Raw genomic sequence first — 14,101 nt, 5'->3', positions numbered from 1 at the left:
TACCTCCTGTCCAGCAGGGGGTGCGTCACTGAGGGGGGAGGGGGGGGGCAGTGCTACACTTATTGCCCTGTCAGTGTACTCTGCTGCAGGGTAATATGTACAGGGGATGGTGCGGTGTGATCGTTCAGCCGCAGGATTCGTAGACCACAAGGAGAATTGTGTATGGACCTTTGACTTCTTTTGATCTCTCATTTTAATAATAAAGCAAGCCTGAGGTAAGGAAACTCACTTCAGGTTAGATCCATGCCTAAGTAGAGGGGAGGCTCTGGATACTATACAGCCTTCCCGGGCCTCGCTCTGTCCTTTTATTCCTGCAACATAACTAGTTAAAGTTATTTAGGTCTTCAGTAATCCTTGGACATCGTTGATAGCGTGATGCTATTGTGCCAATATGGACCAAAATCTTTAAATAATATTCCAACACATGAAATGTAGCAAACATTATCTCCGACACATGAAATGCAGTAAAAGTTACCCTAAGGGCCCGTTTCCACTTGTCAGGATTTCTTAGCGTTTTCTGTGCAGAAAAAATCTGCACGGCAGAGCCATCGTAATTCGCGGTGTGCGAATCGCATACAATGTAATTAATAGGAAAAACGCGTGCATTTTTGACATGCGTTTTTCCATGCGTTTTCGCATGCATTTTTGTGTAAAAACAATGTAAAAGGGCTAACACCTCAACATATCCGAGATAACCTTAGCTTTGATGAATTGACTGACTCCAGCTTGGACCCTGATACTCTGGTGTTTAAATACAACAAATGTGTGTCCTCCACCTTTGAGACCATTGCTCCTCTGCGCACCAAATATCTTACTCCACACCATCATGCACAGTGGTTTGATAACGCTATAAAAGAGCTGAAAAGACAAGGCCGAAAACTTGAGAGACTGTGGCGCAAATCTCAGTCCCCAGAAGACAAACATGCCTTAATCCTCCACTTGAAGAGCTACCAAAAGGTAATCACGGGAAAAAAATCATCCTTTCTATCACAAGAGATTGCAAATGCAGTTAACAAACCAGCCCAACTGTTCCGCACAGTGGAAAAACTCTGCAACCCGGCATGTCAAAAACTTAACATCGAGTCTTCAAAGGACCTCTGTGACCAATTTGCCCATTTCTTCACAGACAAAGTCTCCGCTATAAGGTCCGACATCCAACTTACAGCATCTGAGCCTAATATAGCGCCGAAGACCATTAGCAGAGACAATGTAACACCTTGGTCAAACTTCAAAGAAATTGATGAAGAAGTCACATCAAGCATCCTCCTTCATGTCCGCCTAACTACCTGTGACCTAGATCCTGGCCCAACACAGTTCATGTTGAACTGCCCCGACCTGTTCGTACCGGTATTCCTAAAAATTGTTAACTGTTCCTTAAAATCAGGGATATTTCCTGCTTTACTGAAGGAAGCAATCATCAGGCCTCTCCTCAAAAAACCCTCCCTGGACCCAGATGCAATGACCAGCTACAGACCTGTCTCTAACCTTCCCTTTCTGGGCAAGCTAATTGAAAAAGCTGTTTACCTCCAGCTAGAAGCCAAAATCCTACAAAACAACAGTTATGACCCATTCCAGTCTGGCTTCAGGAAACACCACAGCACTGAAACGGCCCTCATCCAAATATGCAAGCACCTGCTCATGGCAAGAGACAGAGGAGAGTGCTCCATCCTCATACTGCTAGACCTTTCTGCAGCCTTTGATACAGTTGACCATGACATCTTGATAAACAGGCTACAGGAATACTGCGGCATTGATGGCATAGTTCTTCAGTGGTTCCAATCCTTCTTGAGTGGCAGAACCCACAAAGTGTCTATGGGGCCCTTCCTGTCTACCCCTGTATCACTTAGGTATGGGGTGCCCCAGGGCTCAATCCTCTCTCCCCTGCTTTTCACGATTTACATGTTACCGCTGGGAAAACTAATCCAAAAACATGGCCTGACATACCACTGCTATGCAGACGACACTCAACTATATCTTTCCTTCAAGCCTGGTGTGACAGACCCAACTCTAACTATAAACGCCTGCTTACGTGAACTACAGCAATGGATGAATGACAACTGGCTGAAACTAAATGCAGACAAAACTGAAGTCCTTCTGATAGGAGGGCAGAGCATGATAACAAAACAACTTAACTTGCAGTCTTCACCACTGGGAATAGGAGGCACGGATCTGCGCAGCTCTGATCATGTGCGTAGCCTGGGAGTTCTAATTGATTGGGATTTAAAGTTCAGAACTCAAATCTCTGCTGTGGTGAAATCATCCTATTTTCACCTGAAGAACATTGCAAAAATCAAGCACCTCATACCCCCAGAAGATCTGCCAACCTTAGTCCACGCCTTCATCACATCCCGACTGGACTACTGCAATGCTCTCTACACTGGCCTTCCAAAAAAGGTCTTGTACCGACTACAGCTGATACAGAATACTGCTGCCAGACTGCTAACCAACCAACCCCGTCACTGCCACATAACGCCAGTCCTGCACTCCCTTCACTGGCTACCTATAGAATGGAGGGTCCTATTCAAGATCGGCCTACTGACATTTAAATCCCTGAATAATTTAGGCCCTGGATACATGAAAGATATGTTGCAGCTGCGTAGCAATCCCCGCATTCTCAGATCAACAGGTTCTAATAATCTAGTCATACCCAGAGTCCACTTGGAAACTTTTGGTCCCAGAGCCTTCTGTCATGCTGCCCCTACGTTTTGGAACTCCTTACCTCAACAGATCAGGACAGCTCCATCCCTGGACGTGTTTAAATCCAGACTGAAAACCCACCTGTTCAGTTTGGCATTTGCAGAAATATAACTTTTGTTGTGTGAATACTTCATCCTACTAATTACTGAATCTGAGAGAGCCTAAGCGCTTTGAGTCCTATGGGAGAAAAGCGCTATAGAAATGTTATTGTATTGTATTATTGTATGTAAAAAGCACACCAGCATTGACATATTTAAAGAAGCTTGGCCACAAAACGCATGCGAAATCGCATAGAAAAACGCATCCGCATGCGAAATCGCACATGCGTTTTCTGCACTGGAATCGTAACGCACAAGTGGAAACGGGCCCTAACACATGTGAAATGCACATATATTACAGTGGTGTCACAGGGATTGCAGCAGTGCAGCGGACGGTGTCCTCTCTCCCCTGCACGCTCCTTCAATGCTTTCCAGTGCTGTGCAATGTCTCTTCTGGGTTCCACCTCCCCCAGATCCACAGGCAGTGACTGCATCAGCATTGCTGGATCAGAAAGTGAGGGAAACATGCCCTGGCAGGCTTAAGAGGGCATAAACAGGGCATAGCTTTCACTGCAGTGATCCAGAAGTGGTTCAAAATCTTCCTGGCAATATTGTGTGACACAGTGAGTTCAAAAAAGTTAATTCACTTTGTCTAGGATTGTAGCACAGTAGACTGGAGGTATGTTGCACTCAGGATCCGATTTTTATGAGCGGTAGCAGCTCCAAAGGTCATGTGGCTTGGTTATGTCAGGTTTTAGCTAAGTCTTATTTTAAGTCTGAAGCTGACCATTAACAGAGTGGGTGGGAGCTTCTGGTTGTCCTTCCTGGGTAAAATTGCACTCCAGGTATTACATTCACCTCTCATCTCCACTGCTGACAGGTAAAAGATGTGAACACTTCCTGGTTGGTGTGTGTCAGAAACTTTGTCCAAAGGAAACTGTTGTCTTGGGAAAGGATTGTGCCGAGGAAAGCTACTACATTTATTTTGAACTTTTGATGGAAAGTGCTAATTCTTACTATGCTGCACATCAAGTAAGGTTTACCTTGGCTCTACACTTACTTGCACAGTTTGTGCCACTTTGCTGTGGAATAAAAGCACAGTGTTTCAGCTTGATACTATATCTGAGCCTATTTCACCTTCTGCCAAGCCTGCCAGTTGAAGCTAGTCCCTCACAACTGATTAAAATATACAGTGTTAACTAATTCTAATAATAATTGATTGCTGAGTGAGTAGAGATATTAGAAGTTATTCTGGCAATGGTTACAGCTATGACCATTGCCATTCCCTGCAGCATATTATAAAGTACCTTATACATAGCCTACAGTATGTGTATGCCGAGAGTAAATGCATACTTTTCTTTTTTCAGAATGCATTCCTTAAGGAAACAGTGCGCATGGAGTGTGAGGAACGCTATGAGCTCACCGAGGCCTTGACCCAGGCCAGGGAACAACTGCATGAACTGAAAAGAGTTCATGGAAACTTCCCCGGATCACCAAGGTCATTTACTACAGCAAAATCAGTTGCGCCTCACATGAGCGGCTCTCCTCAGAAGCATCCGGGCAGCTTATTGGCAAATAATGGAACCACACTCGTTAGTTTGTCTGGATCCTTCATCTCATCTGTGAACAGGTCCCGGGAAAGTACTGGGAGTACATTACCTATACTCCAGTCACCACAGCCACCAAAAGAGAGACCACCTTCTCTAACACAATCACGGCAAAAAATCACTGCGGTCCTTAGAAGAAATCCTAGCCAACTGTAAGAAATGTAATGACCAATGAAAGTATTAACCCTCAGAACAGAAGAGGGCCGGATGTGCCATAAGGCACTGTAGGCATGTGCCTACAGGCGCCTGATAATGAAAAGGTGGCTCACTCCCCTCCCAGAGTGCCTTTGTCCCTCCTTCCCTTCGCAAAGTCCTAAGCAGAGCGTAAATGAGAGGTTACTCACCCAGGTGTCAGCATTCCACTAACAAGCTCTCCCTTTAGTCGGGGGGCAACTTAATACTTAGGGTGCCCCAGACTACCTAATGCTTATGTACTGTACACCTGTAGCTACCTTTGACAGACAGGGGAAGTAAGGGAGAAGTCACATCTGGGACAGCCAGCACACTCGCGGTGCAGTTTGGTGGAGGGTTTGTAGGTTCTGTGCCTATAGGCTCTTGTGATGTAAATCCGGGCCTGAAACAGAAAGTACTGGAGATGTGTGTTTTCATTATGGGAATGTGCCAAAACTACACTTCGGTTTGCCACAATTTGTGAAGATTGATTGTGCTAATGACTATATCCACTGCTCAGCATACATTGCTGATGTTGTACAATGGGCATTTTCATATATGTCCATTTCCCACCGAGCACCACACAGACACAGAGAGAATAACAAAGGGCCGTAATATTAAAGCAGATCCTACATGGGTCTGTGGAAATCCTGCCTGAGGTAGAATCATATTTCCCTCTCTGTGGTAGGAGCTTTGGTGATTGGCTGAAGCCCTGGGTACAAGTTCAGCTAGGTATTGGTTATCTGATTGGTCGGCTTGGCCAAGTACAGATTTTTGCCAGGTGTTGATGGGCAAAATACAATGTTGTATCAGCCTTAAAACGCTAGCCTGGAGTTTTGTATGTTATTTATTATTATCTGTTAAGTTATTGCTAGTAAAAGTAGGGGGGGGGGCAGTGTTGCCTACAGTTCCATGTCACTGCCCCTGTAAGTCAAATCTGATCTCTTGTTATAAATAGCTAGGACTTATATCTCACTTTGTCATTGTGCTAAATTAATTTACAGGCCATTGAATCATGCTCTTCTAAAGCAGAAACTTGAACTAGATTCAGACTCCTGCTTTATGTAAATGCCAGTTATGTGCTCTGAGAGATCAGTAAGCCAGTGCCTACACCTTTTACTAAGAACAGAAACTGGAAACTGCGCAGAGAACATACAGCTGCCTTTCCCTTCTCCAGCTAACTGGCAATGATGGGAGTCAGTCATTGTCAGCAAGTGTAATACATGCATAATACATTTACCTATTATACATCACCTGCAATTAGTAAACAATCCATTATTCTGCTTCAAGCTAAGTGGCAATTATGTGACCAATACTTAGAATACAGCAGCAGAATGCAGGCATAGGACGTTCATAGTGTGCATAAGGCCCACTTCACACTTGCACAGATGTAAAACTGATCCGTGGAATGGATGAGTTTTTAAAAGGCATCAGTTTTCCATCTGTTACCCTCCATTCCGTTAGTGCGCAGTCAATGCGATGGACAAATCGCTGCAGACCCAAACTCGTGGTCTGCTCAGTGGAACGGATGCGTCCGAACGGAGCAATATGAACAAATCCTATTGATTAACATAGGATCTGTTCACCTCTGTTTGGGTCTGTTCCATCACTGTCTGCTAAACTGACCATTTTTACTCCAATGTAAAAGGGGCCTAAGTCTTCTTTCTTCCCTTCTCTCCGCTGTGTTGCTGAGAGATTCCATCTCTTTCTATGCCAACCACATCTGTAAATCTCCCAAACAATGACACAGAGCCGTTTAAACATTTATCCGTTTTCATCTACAGTTTTATTTACAGCACCATGTTAGTTGTACGTTCTGATCCTCTGTGAATTTCATAGACGGAGGTGTATCTACAGATCAAAAAGCTCCCAGCAAAAAATCAAAGGGGGCCCTTGTGTTCCCCATACCACCTGTGCAAGTGCAGCCTCCGTAACACCACGCCCCACTCCTATAAGTATCCTCCATGTCGCTCCCCTCCCTATAACGGTGTATCATCCATGTCACCCTGCAAGTCACTATGCGTCCCACAGTAACTTTGCGGCACACATGTCACCTTATTCCCCAATAACTGTGTGCAGTTTGCTTCATAATAACCAGGTGGCCTACATGTCTCTCTGCTCTCCAATAACTGTGCTGCCTTAATGTCACCATTCTTCCCCATACCTGTGCTGTGTCCATGGCAGCCTTCCTCCCCCATAACAGTGGAGCCATCATAATCCTCCCCCCCCCCCAACACACAGAGATTGCAGAGTAGTGCAGCAGTGGGCATTGCATGTGAATCCTCTTCCCTTTAGCTGCTTCTCTCATCTCCATCCTGGTCTTCTCTGCTGTATGAAGTCACCTGACGTGAAAGGAGAGTCAGGAGCAGCGGTGGGTGTGAACAGCTGCTCCACTGGAGACAATGATTCTGTAATGTAAACCCATTGCTGGAGGAGACAATGCATTACCCCATTACTGCCCTATTTTGTAATGGGGAAAGGAACAATAACTGCCGGGGAGTGCTGATTGGAGGACCTGTACTGGAGAGAAAAACAGACCCTTCAGCTGCAGGTGCTCAGGGCCAGGCTGAGGCAGAGGCGAGAGAGGCTCCAGCCTCAGGGCGCAGTGTAGGAGGGGAGCACAACTCACTCAGCTATCATTCCTCTATTGTGTTTGAAGCAGAGAGAAATAAGAAAAAGAGATACATGGCAGTGACTACAAGCCTGAAAACTAGAGATTAAGGTGGTGGGGGCCCTGGGGAACCTCTTAGTCTACTAACAATCAGTGTGTGATGACTGGGGTGGGAGGGATGGAGGGGCGCACTTGTCTCAGCCTTGGGTGCTGGAAGACCTTGTCCCAGCTCTGCAGGTGCTGCGTCTCTTGTAGCTATGTCACTGCTGTTCAGACTATATTTTAACAGCTTTTTATATACGCTCCCTCCCTCTGAATGCTGCCCGCATGTTTCCAGTACACATTTATAACTCTCAGATGTCATGTGTTGTACAGACACACACAGTTGTTCTATAGTGCTGCAGTATGATAGGCTTGCAGTAGATCAGAGTGAGCCAGTTCTGCAGACAGTCAGTGGATGGTGGAAGGAGCTGCCATCTTCTGGCAGTAAGCTGTACATACAACTTCAACAGACACAATAGCGGTGATTACCTTTGACCAGTTTAGCAAGTGCTGGGAGAATAGGCCTGTGTACTGAATATTTGTATAGTGCAGATTTATAGGGGAATGTTATTTGCTTGCTCTAATTTATTGTTTTTATATTACATGTAGCAGATAATGTTAATATGATTTATTAGTGTTATAGGTTTAATCTACACTGCAATTAAAATCCCATTATTGCTTTTTTTTCTCTGATGAATTATAGATTTGGCAAATCAGCTGCACTTACAGACTGCGGGTGGGGGTTTAAAACTTATTGAATTTTGATTTTCCATGCAGTAAGTATAGGTGGGGATGATTGTAATGATTTCTCCGCTGAAAATGGATAGTATTTAATCCATGTGTGGTTGGAAGCACACTGAGTCACACGCTGTCATTATGGGATTCCAGCAGTGAAATACTACCAACAAAATTCCTGTTCACTTACAACAGTTGTAACCATCCAATACCAGATGAGAGAGTCACACTTCCCCATAGGATCTCAGTGATGCCTGGTGAACACAGCCCGGCTATGACAGAGTGACACCTTCACCCAAATCACTGTGATGGAGTCGCTAGTGAGTATAAGGACCAATCAGGGCCATCCATGAAGCCTCGTGAATCATGTGCTTCAGGGTGGCAACAGTTAAAGGGAGGCAAATGTCCCCCTTCTTGCAATCCGCATCTCCCCCGCCCTAGATGCGCGGCGCTGCTTCACTCACCTGGTCTCAGCGTTCCAGCCATGGGATTTCCATCCAAACGTCTGCGTCCTGTATCCATGGCTACAGCTGTGCTCCAAATCTTTTTATTAAAAACTTGCAACCATAATATTTACAATGTATGCAAAATATTTACAACCAACACAAAGAAAGATATTCAGACAAAACTCAATACATTGATATTTCTCCATAGCACGCTTCTATAACTAATGTCTTTATCCTTCTGATATACTCTGTTTAAATTGCTGTGAATATCTATCCTTATACTCTGGACCGTTATCACCTCCTTATCAATAGACAGACAGGATCTTGCACACCACAGGTGGTGCAAATAAACCAAATTAATTTCTCTTGAATTTTTGTATTGATGGTGGAAATTCTCCACACACTATCTGTTCATAAGTTTGATGAACTAAGTATGGTAGTTGTAGATCACGTGACACAGTCTCTCATATCTGTTTAGTATATTGACATTCTAGGACTAGATGTTCCATGGACTCTGTGACCTGGCCACATTCTTCTCTGTCACAAATGTATCTGACATAGCCCTTACTCTAATATTTTCCTTGACATACAGTTTACCATGAAATGCCATCCAGGCCAATGCTACGTACACACATGCGACAACGATCGTTCGTTGCCAACGACGAACGAACTTTTAATTGACGAAAGAACGACCTAAGTAAAGTTAGTTGTAAAAGGTGTGTAACGATCACATCGTTAGAATGAACGTTACACCACGTAATAGCACCTATTGCGCCTGCGCATAAAAATGAAAAGTTCCATGGAGAAATAGTGAAATGCGCATGTCAAGCCTAGTACGAACGATCGTTTACAACGATGTACTACTTTTGCAAACGATCGTCGTTGGGAAAAATCCGCCAAGCTAGATCGTTCGTTTTGAACGATCTAGCTCGTCCGTCGTTAGACTTCATGGTCATTGGCTGCTTTTTTTCAAACGATCGTCGTTTGAAATGATCGGGGAACGATCGTTTCAAACGACTATAGTCGCATGTGTGTACGCACCTCAAGTCTCTCATATGTTGGGGAATCCTGAAATCATTTACCACCTTCACTGCTTTCCTCACATCCAACATGGGGTCATTTCTTAGCTGCAGTTGGACAGTAAACTTATGTTTTAGGATATTTTTATACAAATCTTTTCGGGGTTAAAGACTTAAATTTGTCATACAAAATGCCCCACTTAATAATTTTAGCTATAGCGTGTATCCCATAACAAGTTACATCTTGTTTATACCGACCTATGATGCACTCAATGGAGTCTCCAACAGAACACAGTGATATGAAAGTCTTAATCTGACTCCAAAAAAAGGAGCCCAGGGTTTTATCTTAGAACTCATTAAAATATATACATTTTTATCCAAAAAAGATTGAGGAACAATTCTGGACAAATTATGGGCAAACCTCCTTCTTTACATGGAAGGTAAGCAATATTCATCCGTACCATATTCATCTTGTTACCCCACAAGAACTGGAAAAAAAAGTTGTTCATTAGGCTGATGTGTCCCATGTGACCTGTTAAGTGCTGCCGGGTCACATGATGCACCGCTGTAGGCAGAGAGGAAGCAGGACTTCACGTGTGGCTGGTGATCCCATCGATAATCTGCGGGTGAGTGATGAGGCGCCGGTGCAGCACATACCCGGCATCCTAAAGATCAGAGCTAGGATGCTGCCGGTCAGCAGGAAGGAGATGCTGTCTTGGAGGAAGCAGAGGGAGGTAAGCATCGTGCCAATGCCTGCAATGCACAGCCCATAGCGTCTCTCCTCTCTGGTCCGGCTTTGCACACACACATGAAGGTGTTTTGCTTCAGGCAGCAAAAAGACTAGAACCGGCCCTGGGACCAACTCGAATGATTGAACCATGTGCATAACAAGCAGTTCTTTGGCTGATTAACCACCAGTCTGCCGCCTCCTCCTATCACCTCACCTAGTGAGAGCTTACACAAAGGCAGTTGAGATCAGCAACTATTCAGTTTCTCCAACCTGGCATTTACCTCGTGACTGAAACCATCACATGCAACAGCTGATGGGCAGCGGCTTGGCTGGGATCTGTTGAATGGGAAAGTAAGGTTGCATTCACAGTGGTCAGTTGCAAAATGCAAATGTTTGAAATGTGAACTGCGATGGAGACTGGACATAGACTTTAATACAAAGCCTGCATGCAGCGAGTTAGAATAATGCGATCAGTTACAACATAGTACTGTGAACAAGTCCACGGAATTGTATGTGCAGTGAGTTGACATGCAGAATCATGCTGCAACTCAACTGAGCACCGTGAGCTAGTCCGTAGACCAGGCCCGGATACATCACAGAAGCTTATGGGCAGAGATGTCCTGGGCTGGCACCCTAGACTTCGCCCTCCATGAACCTGCAAACCGCCACTACACTGCACCACAAGTGTTCTGGCCGGTTTAGCTGTCACTTCTCCCTTATTTCCCCTGTACGTCATAGGCAGATAGAGGTGCCCCTTAGTATTAGGTAGCCAGAAGTGCCCTCATTATTAAAGGGGCACTATGGTGAAAAATTGTATAATGTAAAATATGTGCAAACATAAACAAATAAGAAGTATGTTTTTTCCAGAGTAAAATGAGCAATAAATTACTTTTCTCCTATGTTGCTGTCACTTACAGTAGGTAGTAGAAATCTGATAGAAGCAACAGGTTTTGGACTAGTCGATCTCTTCATGGGGGGAGTCTCAGGGATTTATTTATTTTCAAAAGCATTTAGTGAATGACAGTTGCTCTGTCCAACTGCCAAAAAGCGGTGTAGTGAGCAGGGAAGCTGGCCAACATCATTGTTTAAATCCTTTTTAGGGAATATCTTTATAAAGAATAAAAGCCTTGCTGAGAATCCCCTATAAAGAGATGGACTAGTCCATAACCTGTCGTTTCTGTTAGATTTCTACTACCTACTGTAAGTGACAGCAACATAGGAGAAAAGTAATTTATGGCTCATTTTACTCTGGAAAAAACGTACTTCCTATATGTAAAATTTAAAATATGTGCAAACATAGACAATTTTTCGACATAGTGCCCCTTTAAGTAGCTAGTGGTGCCCCCAACTGAAGGGAGATCTCATCAGTGAAATGCCAAGACCCAGGTGAGTAACCTCTCATTTACCGTACACTCATCAGGACTCTGCATAGGGAGTGTTTGGGCAAGGCTCCTAATGATCCTGGTCACCTGTGGTTGCAGCCCTAAAGTGCTTGAGTCCACCAGGAGAAAAGCGCAATATGAATGTTCTGTGTCGTGTCTTATACACAAACCAGTTAATGAGAAAAGAGAGAAGAGACTTTGGTTCCCAAACAGGAACAGTGCCTCTGACAGAGTGACATTAGGGAGCTATGCCGTCATGCAGGTTAGTGATGTGTGTGGAGGTTGCCATACACACACCAATCAATGCACACAGCTGCTCTCTTCCCCTTGGGTTCTGCATCCTGAATGCTGTTCTGTATTTAACCTGACATCTAAAAGGAAACTGACACTATGCTGACTTGATGTGAAGCTACTAGCTGACACTGAGCCCTAGTTTACATTGTGGTTCTAGCTTACCCTCGGCATTGCTAAGGAGGCAGCTGGGCTTGTTATACATTTCCACGTTTTTATTGCAACACACACATGAATGAAGTTATCGCCAGCTAAGCACAATGCACACGTCTCACAGGTCACCTTATGGCCATGTATGTTATGCTCTACCCTGTGAAAAACCTGATTTAATAGTCTTTCCAAATAAATTGTAGTTTTACATTGGATATATTACTAAAACGTTTTTTTGTATTCAATTATAATAATATTATGTAGATCCAGATGTATAGTGATAGGGTCAGTTCATAGCATAAGATCATGCAGTTCTGGTTACAAAACACAGAAAAAGGTAGGACATCCATCATGTAGGTCCCCTCTGTGTGTGATAACACTATTCTAACAGGCTTATTCAGTAAATACAAGCATCGCTCTTAGTGCGCTTACAGCCAATCAAAATGCACCACGTATTTCCCTGAATGTCATAAAGACAATGCTGATTGGTTGCTGTTGTTTGCTGCATTTCCTCCTTACCATTTTCCTTGTAGCATTTTATTGATTTATAGTCTGTGTGAGTATCTATGTGGCTGATCTAGTAACTGACATTTGCAGAACACCAATGAACCACAGCAATAAAACCACTGACAGGTGTAGAGAATAACGCTGATTATCTCACTACAATGGCACCTGTCAAGGGACAGGATATATAAGCTGCAAGAAAACAGTTTTATGAAAGTGATTTGGAGAAGCATGAAACATGGACAAGTGTAAGGATCCCAGCAATATTGACAAGGGTGATGACTAAATGACTGGATCAAAACATATCCAAAATGGCAGGTCTTGTAGGGTGTCACCAATATGCAGTTTTAGAACCTTAGGAAGGGCAACTGGTGATCTGGCAACAGGGTCATAGGCACCATCGGCTCATTGATAGGTGCACAGAGCAAAGGCTAGCCTGTCTGTGTGGTCTAATCCCCCATAAGAGCTACTGTAGCACAGATTATTAAAAAAAAAATTTGTAAGAGAAAAGTGCCATAACACATAGTGCAGGGATGCCCATTGTATGGATTATGACCTACCGGTAGATCGCACTGAACTTCTGGGTAGATCACACATTTTATTTTACCTTTATAGTGCCAACATCTCTCATAGCAATATACAGTGTACAAAAACATACAATCACGGGAAGCATAGATACATGAGCAGTTCAACATACTATACAATCAGGACAAATAGTGATTCTAGTACCGATACATACAATTCACCACAGAATCACTGCGCTTCCTTAGCCCTGTAAAATATTTAAAACAAGCACATAGTGCCCAGTATTGCCTGAAGCAATTTACAGTCAGCACCCCGTGCCGCACTCCAAAGGGTAGTGCCACCACCAGATGAGGAAAACAGGCTTCACTCCCCCTTTGTGGGTACACTCACCAGAAGCGCGTCTTGTATATTTGCATATTACAATATGCTCAGTCAGCCAAGGAACCACCTCCGTATGTAAAAGCAGATTCCAAATGTAATAGAACACTGTGCGCAGGATAACAGGCAAACATACATGCTCCAGCCGCGTATACATAGAGCAGCACGTTACCAAGCCGTCTTCCCCGCTTCCTTGTGTGACGTCAGCGCACACCTCCGACTCTGCCCGGGATAAAATGCACAGCAACAGGAGACACGGGGTCCCTGCACTTGCAAGCTTACCATCTAGAGGGAAGTGCAGTGGAGATGCTGAGCCAGAAAATGAAGGGGTTAGCGGATAAGGCAGTGAGCTTTAAATTCTAGCTATAGCAAATTATAAGCTTGTTTGAACAAGTGTGTCTTGAGAGTACGTTTGAAAATTTCCAGGCTTGTAGCAAGATGGACGGGCTGTGGGACAGAGATTCAAAGAAGAGGTGACACTCGTAAGAAGTCCTAGATGCGAGAGTGAGAGCAGCTGATCAATCTGGATAACAAGAGGGTCTGTTAGGAGGAGCGAAGGTTCTGGGAGGGATGATATCTGGAGATTAATAAGGAAATGTTTGGAGGGATAGCCTATGTACTTTGTATGATAGTGTTAGCACTTTGAACTGGATCCTTTGGGTGTTTGGCAGCCAATGGAGGGATTGGAAAAGAGAGAAGGCATTAGAGGAGCTGGAGGAGAGGTAGATAAGACGAGCAGCAGAGTTCAGTAGTGACTAGAGAGGTGCCAGTCTGT

The 14,101-nt window shown here is 44.2% G+C and overlaps 1 protein-coding gene across 3 annotated transcripts in view; it reads left to right on the top strand.

Moving 5' to 3' along the window:
- The window catches only part of LEKR1 (leucine, glutamate and lysine rich 1), a 319,504-nt gene that overhangs the window by 225,600 nt on the left and 79,803 nt on the right, over positions 1–14,101 (top strand). The window contains exon 13 of one of the 3 annotated variants that reach the window (XM_068280846.1): positions 4,103–10,923. The exons of the other annotated variants lie outside the window; for them this stretch is intronic. Coding sequence (XP_068136947.1) covers positions 4,103–4,498 — 396 coding nt within the window. The 3' untranslated portion in view covers positions 4,499–10,923. Of the gene's footprint in view, positions 1–4,102; positions 10,924–14,101 lie in introns of those variants that run through there. 3 annotated transcript variants of the gene reach the window in all.

The sequence above is a fragment of the Hyperolius riggenbachi genome, chromosome 4 (genome assembly GCF_040937935.1).
Source record: "Hyperolius riggenbachi isolate aHypRig1 chromosome 4, aHypRig1.pri, whole genome shotgun sequence".
In the NCBI taxonomy this organism is placed as follows: domain Eukaryota; kingdom Metazoa; phylum Chordata; class Amphibia; order Anura; family Hyperoliidae; genus Hyperolius; species Hyperolius riggenbachi.
Note: the sequence above shows the minus strand (reverse complement) of the source record. Positions and strands in the feature narration are given on the sequence as shown.